At 36.0% G+C, this 11,094-nt stretch overlaps 1 protein-coding gene across 1 annotated transcript in view; it reads left to right on the top strand.

Moving 5' to 3' along the window:
• LOC107100197 (plexin-A4-like) overlaps positions 1-10,644 on the top strand; it is a 40,586-nt gene extending 29,942 nt beyond the window's left edge. Inside the window, exon 3 of the mRNA XM_015398603.1 lies at positions 10,420-10,644. Coding sequence (XP_015254089.1) covers positions 10,420-10,629 — 210 coding nt within the window. The 3' untranslated portion in view covers positions 10,630-10,644. The remainder of the gene's footprint in view (positions 1-10,419) is intronic.
• The last annotated feature ends 450 nt before the right edge of the window (positions 10,645-11,094 follow it).

Below are 11,094 nucleotides of genomic sequence, written 5' to 3'. Positions count from 1 at the left end.
AAAAGTCAGAATTCTGAGAAAAAAGTCAGAATTCTGAGTTTAAAGTCAGTTCCCCCACTGTGGGACAATAAAGGGATTTTCTACATAAAGAAAAAAATAGCCAAAGTTATTTGGATTAATTTTTTAGATATATAATTAAATTAGGCCTTGATCAGGACCCTTGGATTTCACCTGATATTACTGATAGTTACCTGATTTTATCTTATATTACCATATAAATTCCTACTTCATAAACCAGAAATTACAGTGAAAGAAATTAAGTAAAGCGTATAAAAAAGTAGAATCCTGAAAGTCTAAAGATTGTTCAAGCTCAGAAGTCTACAGGGTCCACTTGGAAAAAACAAACAAATTCCATAATATAAAAATACAGATACCATAGCTCTGAAAATTTAGTTTCATTTAAGCAGTGCCACAGATGTTTCAACCTCTATTTAAAGAATTTTTATTTATTACCTGTTTTATAACAACTAATATTATAAACGCTAACTGCTAAACTTTTGCTATCACTTCTTGCACTAAATGTATTATTAGTTCAAGATTATAAAAAAAAGGGACCATTGTGGCTATATCCAGTATGACCAAAATGACAATCCTCATCTTCTATACAGTATAAATAAAGCAAATAAAATCTAGACAGCTGTAATTTTTTAATGATTCGCTGCATGTCAGCATTTGGTGATAGAGTTCTAAGATAAAATGGAGAGTTGTATTTAATAGATTCCCCTTTATCTTGCCCTCTTCATTGCTCAGTATCTTTTATTCTATCACACCCCTTTTCTCGCTTTCTCTTGCACTTTTATTTTCTCAAGCTTTCAAACAGTGTTATATTTTGAACATGATGTGTTTTCCCTCCAATTAGGGAGAGGACGAACAGCCCAAGGCTCATTAGAGGGGTCTAGCTGTGTAGTCAAACACATCCACACCAACACACACTATTAATGGTGAGGGAGAAAGATCAGACTTTGTGGATAGGTTAAAACACTTTAAGTAAGGCATGGAACATATGATGGGCAGAACCAGAATATTATCTCTACTGTCATTTCAGTGGTCTGCTGGAGTTAGCTGAATGAGGTGCCCATCAAACATTTTTCACATTTTGTCACTTAAAAGCTTCAACAGTTATGTATATGTGTTTCTTAAAATTAAGAAAACAAAATTAAGAAATCAAATGGTGCTTAATTAATTTAGAAAAGAAAAAAAGATCTTTTTTTAAATTTTTTTTAAGACAATTGGTATTATTTCCCAACGCATACAGCACTCTGGGTGGACTTGTTTGGTATTAACGTAGCATAAAATCCTGGCAGAATAAATCCTCAATTATAAAATATGGAAATCAAGCACTTCCTTTAAATAAACACTGAATTGCAGGTATCAAGCTACAGGGCAATTTTTTTAAATTGGGAATTCAAAGTCAGACTTTACTCTTTACATTTTGTGGAAAATCAGGTTTTATTGAAAACCATGCTTGACCATAATTTTTGGTAAAGATGAACACTTTGGCACTTTGGCAATGCATCGTGACAAAATAGAAAGAAACTGTTAACATTTAAAAAAACAAATTTAAACCAGAAGAGTAAGCAAATAGGTTTGTACAAAAATGAACAGCCTGAACCCCATTATCAGTAATATCATACATCAAATTACATATAACATTTTTACATCTTGATATCATAATTATAGTCTGTAAATTTTATCTGCCATTATTTATCTTTTATTATAAACCCGCTAATACATATACAATCCTTTTCCTAACATTCCTGTATATTCTGTATAATCTGTGCATGTAGCTCCCATATTCATATTTATATTTATACACAACTTTTTACAGTCCCTAACTATTCATTTTTGCTTGTACATACACCTGTAATAATATTTATATCCTGTATAGCACTTCTGGATAGATGCAAACCACATCTCGTTGCTTTGTACTCGTGACAGTGCAATGACAATAAAGTTGAATTCTATTCTATAATTTGATGTTATCTTCCTAAACACATCAAAAACACTTATTTTAATCAGAATGTTTTTAACATCTAAATTAATTGCTACCATTTGCTCATTGATGTCTGAACCAAACAGATATTAATTTCTGCTCTCTAATATAACACTTATGGCTGGTCTCTTCTGTTATAAATAATCAAACCATGAAAAGCAAGTGTGTGCTGGGACAGAGAGATGCAGGCTTTGTTTGGAGCGTAAAAAACACTTGCACCCTCCAGGCCTTTGATGCTTGACACCATCTTTAAGAGGATTTCAGTCATCGTGGGAGAGATGCAGAGCAGGAGAAAGAGAAGAAAAGGAATGTGCACCAGAGAGGAGACATAGAACCAGTGTGTGTATGTGAAGGGGGTGCTTCCTCTTTGCCTCAAATGGCCATGCTTGGCTGATCCAAATAATGCATGCTCAACAGTTTAAGTCTGCAAAGGCCCTGCATCCATAGATCATTGTGAAGTGGCATGTGACCTATAAAAAAAAAACGCTGCCTGTTCCCTCCATGTTTACTGTGTCAGCAGAAAAAAAAAACAGGACAACAAAACGGCAGGATTGCAATAAATTCCCCTCACTGCTATTTTTTCTCTCATCCTTGATGCATTGCTTGCATCCTCTGCCACTTTCTTTTCCGTAGGAAATTGAAAATATGCTTTCAGGTGTCATGAGCCGTCTCTCGAAGATGAGAAATTTGCAAGGTCACTCACAAGCCTCTGACAGGCTACGGCCATCCCTTCATCCCTTCTACTAATGATCATTAATTACATGTCATTAACTGACATGCCACGGGCTATTCTTCTACATTTGTTATGTGCTAGCGACTTCACATTCTGAATTCTCTCCAATTAATTAAATTATTCTAGTCGGCTGCGGATGGTTCAAGTCTTTTTCTTGGTCTCTTTCACCACTTCAATACGTGGACTCTTCACCCCAACTTAAAAAAAAAAAAAAAAACTCTTCCACTTTTATGCTCAGTCCTCTTTGTGCATTTACCTTTCATGTTCTTATTTTTTCTCTTCTTTAAGAATTGATAACATGCTTAACAATCCTTTGAATGACAATGGCCAGTGAGCCGGTCATCTATTTTCTCCACCGTCTGGTATTGGACCTTAATCAGTCACTAGTTTGCTGCTGATGATGATTCAGTCTATGTCACATCCTCAGGAAGGGAAAGGCTAGCAGATTCATTAGGGACATCTAGACTGCCCCTCCTCTCTCTCTACTTCATCCCAATCCATGCACATATCCGCTATTCTGCTCCCTGGCTGGCACGCTAATTAAATCTCCATACATGATACCACTTGCTAAAGGTCAGAATCAATCACAATATCATTATTCTGTGATTAAACAAGTGTCTCTTGCTTCCTTCTTAATGCTCTCTACCAGTTTACCTACAGATACTACCTCTAAAATACCAGTTTTCTTCTCTGAATTCTGGTCTATTTATAGTCTAAGGATTTTCTTTGTTTTACTCGTGGTCATTTGTGTTAATATTTAGATAAACTACTAGACTGTAATTTTAAAGAAATAAGATGGTGTTAGGAAAGAAAGTGAGATTTATAACCATAATCCTAATAGTCAAAAAAGAAAAGCCCTGAAGATGAACTGTACAGTTTCTCACTGTAATAACTTGCTTCAGTTGAAGTGTTCATGATTCAGCTGATGGCATCACTTTGAGTCTATCTTTGTACGTCATTTTGATTATTCCTAGATGTTGTTGGATACCAGAGGGAAAAAAAACAATAATAGGTGTTATATCCAGTTAAGTCTGTAGTGTAATCCAATATTTACCATTCTGATAGTCAAGCATAGTCGTGGCAGTATGATGTCTGGGGCTGGTTTGCTGCTTCAGGATCTGATGGAACCAGGGATTCTGCTTTTTACCTGTTCAATCTGTTGTTGAAGCTTTGACATGAGCTTAAACATTGAACATTTCTAACTTTGAACCCAAATGTGGGTGATTTTAAATAATCTAGTAAAGAAGAGAAGACAGCTTTCTACATCCGCAGGGATGAAAAAGTCTCACTACAAAATGTTGCAAAAGATGAATGAATTGCTGCCAAGATTGGCAAAGCAGTTATTCAAAAGAGGGAGCATTTGCTTTTTCTATAGTGTTCCCTGTTGTTTTGTGTATCATTTTCCCTTAAATGATAGTTTAAAAACTTTATTTTTCTCTATATTTGCGATGAAAATCGAAACACAGGTAATAGGTAGGTGCTTCTAAAAATTTAGTATCTATTAGCTTTAGATAGAAAATAAATCAATATCTCTAGCACAATATGAAGATAAAACAATCATAGATTATCAGTATCATAATGTGCCTTCATTAAATTCTGCTCACCTTCCACTTTCAAGGTTTTGTCATATTTTACATCCCCACATCCTCCAAAGTAAAATTTTCTCTATTTCAATCTTTCTTTCTCAGTTGGAGTGATTTCTCCATTTACTTCCAACACTCTCATGCTGTTTCATTTCTGATTTGATAGATTTCCCCCTCCCCCTACAAATATTTATTTGTTGTACCTGCATAACTAATGGTTGGCAGGTGAAGACATCAGCAAACATGAACGAGCAATTTATCATCAGAGGATGGCTCATATTGTTGATTTACTTTCATGTTTCACTGCCAGATCACACTAGTAAATCAACTTTGTTTTATAACCTAAAACTGTGAACTCAGCCTAATTTACACACACGGATACTATTACATATAAAGATTATTTCAAGCTATCCTGAAATGATGGTACGCACCAACCTTCAGTCATAGCTGGCCATGTACCTGTTTAAGTCAGACTAAAACACTTGAAAATAGACACAGATGCATCAATAGGTCTACATGTTTTTTCCCCTCTGTCTTAAAATGTGACTGAGTTTGAAAACAGCCCCCTGCACATCACACCCATGAGAATTTAGGGATAGTTTTTGCACACTACATTCAGTTCACATAACATTTATATGCAGGATTTATTAAGGCTGGAAAGAAAAGTGGTGTTCCCAGTGGATGTTTAAATAACAGCAAATTTTGCAAAATGCTAAGCATCAATAACTTTTTGGATGTTTTTTTATTTTAATCAATTTTACTTAACTTTAGCAGTTCAGTGCTTGATTTTGCTTACATGTATTTTGAAGATATATACATCTTAAAAACACAGTGGAAGCATGCATAAAGTAGAAAACTCAAATGAGGAATCTTAAATCCAAATCTACAGTAACTAAACATAAGCCATTTAATGCTCTGTTGTGTACTATGTAGGGTGCAGGCTGTAGGATGTGGTAGTAGATCATTCCATTCTCTTCTGGCTTCACATTCTGCATGTTATAGATAATAGCTCAGTGAATTCTATGCTGATACCATGATTGGCTATTCTAGTAGTGAGTCTAGTAGGGAAATTTCTTTAAAGCTACTGTATCTTGTCCACATTCAGCTTTAATCAGTTTAATAACAGTAATACTGATCAGGATGAAGTGGTGAGTCATGTAACATCCAAGAACAGGGAGAGCTGATGCTGAGGAACATGGATTGAAGAGTCAGTAACTACATTCCTTTCAAAGTTCAACTGATCTTCAGATTAGTTGAATATAATTTGAATAGATAACTTTGGATATTCTTATGCAGCTGCATCAAAGTTTTATACAAAGCAAATCATGAGTCAGTGGTATGATGCACACTGCGTCTTATGACGCAGGACTCTAAAGTGGTTGAAATGTGTTTTGTGAGTTTTCGAATTACGTCATTCTGTCAATCCAAATGACAAATGTTTATTGGCTACCTTCCCGATACGTGTCACTTGCTTTACAGCATTGTGATGTCTACAGTTTGGTCTAGAGAGTATCACAGCTGTGTGGCTGTTTTTGTAGAAGTGTGGTTGGTCCCTGAGTTCCAGGACTTTTTTTCCGTGTAACTGCTCACCAGTGCAAAAAGCAAGATTTGTAGAGACATAGAAGAAAATGTTTTTGTGAAAGTTTCCTGGCCTAGTCAGTCTTTAATTCAACCTGACAGAGCCCTCTAGGTTGAATTAGAGCAGGCCTGGAGAGCCAGGCTGGCTTGTCGGACATTAGTTCCTGGTGTCACAATTGTGCCTCTGGAAGAGTAGTCAAAAATGATCATAAACTTTAAATTACTAAGCCCTATATAGAATATCTTCACAAGATTTAAAGCTATTACATCCGTACAGGACGGGTCAATATCATACAGTGCGAATTTGACGAAAACATTTTCTATGTACTGAAAAAAGTTAGAAACCAGCATCTCGGATCAAAATAATTGCCATGTTTGTTGTATAAAAGCATCTTGGACAAAAATGCGGAATTGGGCCTGGACAGTTTCAAAATGCAAAAGTTTTTCAAAACTAAAAATAACCTTGATATGATATCAGAGAGTACAGTGTTGATTATATGCTGTGTGCATTAATTTGTATATAGAACACCCTACATGTCAGAATCACTGAGTGCCAATGACATATCTACATTAAATAAACAAAACACAATGCAGTTAGGTTTCTAGAGATCCTTGCCTGAACTCTATGATCTGTGATGTTGCAATAATAGTGAACATAATAAGCTACAGTAATGTGTTTATATATCTATTTCTTTTCTGGGTTGTCATCTCAAAAGCTACAATCAAATGAAAGATATTGGCTGTGTGGAGTGGTGGAATAAAAAATGCTTCGCTCTGCTGTAGAACTCACATAGGCGTTACTGTATAAAGGGGATATTTAATGTTGATATTCCTTTTTTTTGTACACCGAATGAAGCAAACCCTCTTAGTCATGACAGAATTATCCAGTGCCTCCAATCATCCTGGCAGGTTGGTCATTTAGCACAGCATGGCAAGAGGAAAATACTAGTTCCAAGGCCAAGCAAATAAGAGAACATACAGCATGCTGGAATACATTTCTATAGCTTTCTTTTTTCCTATCTATATGAAATGTTTTGCAGAAATAAAAGACATTTATTGCATTTTTTTCTAACAGAGGAGCAATCAAGTAATCATCAAGAAGCGGCAACTAAATATATGCATATGCAAGTGTTGCTATAGTCAAACATGTTCCATTAATTACGTGAAGTTACCATAGAATTAGCCTTTACAACAATTCTAACCCAGATTAGACCATACATCAGAGAATGTTAGAGTGCTGATCTCTTTCACTCTCCCACTAATCGCATTGAGCAACTCTAGCTTTCCCGTGCTTGATGTCTGCTTTCTTTTCTCCCTGTTCTGTATCTACTGATCCTTCGGCACGGTCCAGAAGCGAGCTCTTTTTGTGTCAGTGTTGGCAGCCAGACACAAGCAAAGAGATGGATATGGCTGAGAGTGACCTGATTCTGCATCAGTTTCTGGCCTCTGCCCAAATATAGAGGCTCCCTTCTCCTGCCCTCTGTCTTACAATCTATCCATCTCTAACACCTTGGTTCATGCTGTAGAATCCTAAACTATCTGACTTGAAAAAAGATGTGTCCTTATTTGGAAATATGACAAATATATAAAGCAAAATGGATTTAAACTTTGTGACATACCAAGCCTTTCCTAAAACTCCAACGATACAGTAATTGTACATTTTTGAATTATCAAATCATTTGCAGCAAGTGCCAAGACTTCAGGGAGGAAGTGGTGTCATTTTGCATTTTGTCTAGAGGTGTTGGAGACTTCTCAATTACAAATAGTGTTTTACTTGTTTGTTTTACTTGTTTTTTATGTATCTGTTTCCTGATGGCCTGAAGTAAAAATTAGATATCATTAGAATATGATTGGCAATACAGGAGGTGAAGAGTAACCAGCAGAATTTTCACATCTAAGATTTTTCTTCCTTCTAGGCTGACTGAGTTCAGATAATTAATTTCTTAATGATTTTAGGTACTCGATTTCCTAAAAAAAAAGATAATTAATCTTAGAATACATGAGGGAAACCTTGTTATCTCTAGAGGAAGCATTCAATCATTGAAGGCCAAAATACTGCAAAGTACTCCATTTTGCTTCTGATAGATCCCCTTAACCTTTAAACCCAAGAATGATGAACTGTACTCCGTCATGTCCTCAGCTCTAACTGATGTAGACATAAAGAAGGTGTTTTTAGTCCATTGCATAAATGAGGAATTGGACTTAATAGATTAGAACATCTGTACTTGTCGCCGTTAAAACCTGATTTTAATTGACTGACCTTGATTTTCATCCACAAACCATTAATTTAACAGAGGACTACCGTACTTGCAGAAAAAAGCCCATCCTTGATAACAGTGTGTTTAGGAGAAGTTGTTGTTGACCATCATTGATAGTCCATATCCATTTTCTTTTCCTTCTCTACCTCTGTCTTAAACCTTCAACTGTGTGACATTCTCCTGACCCACATTTAGGTTGTCTCTATAAATCATTCATCCCACTCCATATGACCCCATGTTGTAGCCTGAAGCTGGTGCCCTAAACCAGCAATGTTCCATTTGTCTAATGAAAGCAGACCCCCATATTTCCTCCATAGCTGCTCTAAAAGCTCCGAAGGTGATGATGGCCCTTTTTGATAGGTGGTGGAGAGACCATTGACGTGCACGATTTATCGGAAGCCTCCAGAGTGCGCTTCCAGGAAGAAAAATGGAAAAAGAGACATAAACAAAAAGACCTGTCTCCCTTCAAAGGCATTCCATCAGACTTTCTTAAAACCTTTGGGCAACTTTAAATTTAACACAGTGGAGTGTCTAAATCATTTTTCTTATTTAACTCTACCCGCCATATTCCTTTTGTTATGAAACATTTGTTTAGTATACCGTAAGTCTGGGCTTTCTTTGGATCATTTATGGTTTAACCCTGTACGCATGGTGCTGTGAAAAAGTTTTTGCCCCCTCACAGAATTGATCTTTTGTAGTTGGACTAAAATTATTTACATCGTCAAACTGATGGTAAAGCTCAGATGCCTAGATGCAGAACGCTTTTTTCAAATTATTATAACAATAAATTTGAATGTCTGACCCGGTTCATACAGTAACTAGCTGCAAATTACAAACTGGACCTGTGTTCTCCTTCAGAATATTATGGTAGAGATAATTATTTATTGTTCTATAAATGACAGCAATTCATCCAGGTCTAATTCAGCCTCCCAGACAATCTTAATATCCTCTCCGTGTTTCACTCTCTATATGCTTTTCTTTTTCTATAAGGTTAGTTTATAGCTAGAAATAATGTGTTATATACCTTCTAAAATATTTTGTCTTGTCAGTCCACAGAATACTTAACCCAAATTCTAGAATATCGAAATTGTTTTTTTTTATTTTTTATGCCCAGCCATAGTTTGGATCTTGAAATCTTGACCAAGTCTTTATCATATTGTTGAATTAAGAACACTTGGCTGAACTGATGTAAAAGTAGGCTGTATTTCTTTAGTTATTACTCATGATCTGACTTGATGACTTATCAAAATCACTGTGTGTCTTTTGGCCACTCCTGGGTTTGGTACATGAGGTGGTGTGTTTGGCAAATTATCTTGGCATTTCTGAGCTTAAATTTTTTGTCTTTTAGCATCTCAATGATCTTGCCAATAGGCCAAGAAGAGGTATATTACCTTAATATTGATGTAAATTCTCAATTACATTTCTAGAAATTAATTACAAAGATTATAATTTTTATTATTATTTAAAATGTACTTTTAATTGCTTTAGGACTTTCCAGGTTCTAATCATACATTAGACAGCTCTTGAGACTGTTCAGATTGCTTAGATATTGCTTGATGAAAACTATTCTCAATATTTTTTTAATTAAGGGTAAATGTGTTGCCCTAAGTAACAAACTGTACCCCTGCACATGTTTTGTTTGAGGAATAGAATAAAAGTTTCTTGCCATGTTTAAGTTTAACCCATTTTCAATTGGAGCATATTAATTAACCGAGTACTTCTGTAATTTAGGGGCCTTTCACATTCAGCAAGTCGAACCAAAGTCCTTATGGCCAGTCTTTTTACTTAATCGCGACTGCCTTTGAGTCTAGTAATTGCTAAATGCTTTTGTTTTGTTTTTTTATTTCAATTTGAATCACTTACTGTAGGTGAATATCTTGCTGCCCCAGCATTTCATGAGTTTTTGTTGCATTGGGGGGACAATGGGGAATAAAGCTTGACAGAGCAGCTTCTATTAAAGAACCTGAGGCTGACTGCAGTCTTCGTTACCAAAACAGTTTACATTTTTGCTTCATCCCACATAAAGAACTGATGAATAATAATTAAATTAAAATGGTCATAAAGTTTTGCGGGATTATCATATTATTTATATTTCAATGCATGTAACACACCTCCACAATGCACAGTTTGTGATTATTATGGTAAAATTTTATTTTACATTGTAAGTACAAGTTGGAAAATAATATCCATTAAATGCGATAAAATCATTGAGTGATTTTTAGAGATGGATGTACCAAACTTGGGTTGATTTCTCTGTTTTTCCTTTTTTTGCAGCTCTTAACCATCGACGACGACTTTTGTGGCCTTGACATGAATGCACCTCTGGGTGTTTCTGAGATGGTGCGTGGAAAGCCTCTCTTTTCAGACGCCGTTGACAAGATGACTTCTGTGATTGCCTATGTCTACAAGAACCACTCATTGGTCTTCGTTGGTACAAAAAGTGGACGAGTGAAGAAGGTAAAGAGACGAGTTTTGGTTGAGTAAACTGCATTATAGATGGCCTAATCGATTGGAGTAGAGATTTGATTTCGTTCTGTGTGAATGTGTAGTAAGACTGTTGCATTGGGAATACTGAATTGGAGGATGGACAGTAGTAGAAAGGCGGATTGACTTTCAGGCAAATCGACTGAATCAGCTTTTTTCGCAGCACGAAGGTGCGTGTGCTTGAATGAAAGAGGAGGAAAGTGAATGGGAGTGTGAGTTCTCTACCATGGAAGAAATTGTATTTGTGTGTGTTTTGGGGAAAGGGAATCAGGAGCGCCCCTGAGGGGGTTTTATTTCTACTGACAAACCTATCTGATATCTTCCAAAGTCTAGCTCATCCTTGCCACAATATACGTATTTACTCATTTACACCTGCAATCAGGAGGATCCAGTATAGTTTCCCTTTTCTTTGGACTCCAGAGGGGGCGAATTGTTGCACGCATCAGCATGCTGCAGAACTTGCTA

This window comes from Cyprinodon variegatus, unplaced genomic scaffold, assembly GCF_000732505.1.
Source record: "Cyprinodon variegatus isolate N-32 unplaced genomic scaffold, C_variegatus-1.0 Scaffold944, whole genome shotgun sequence".
NCBI classification, from domain to species: domain Eukaryota; kingdom Metazoa; phylum Chordata; class Actinopteri; order Cyprinodontiformes; family Cyprinodontidae; genus Cyprinodon; species Cyprinodon variegatus.
Note: the sequence above shows the minus strand (reverse complement) of the source record. Positions and strands in the feature narration are given on the sequence as shown.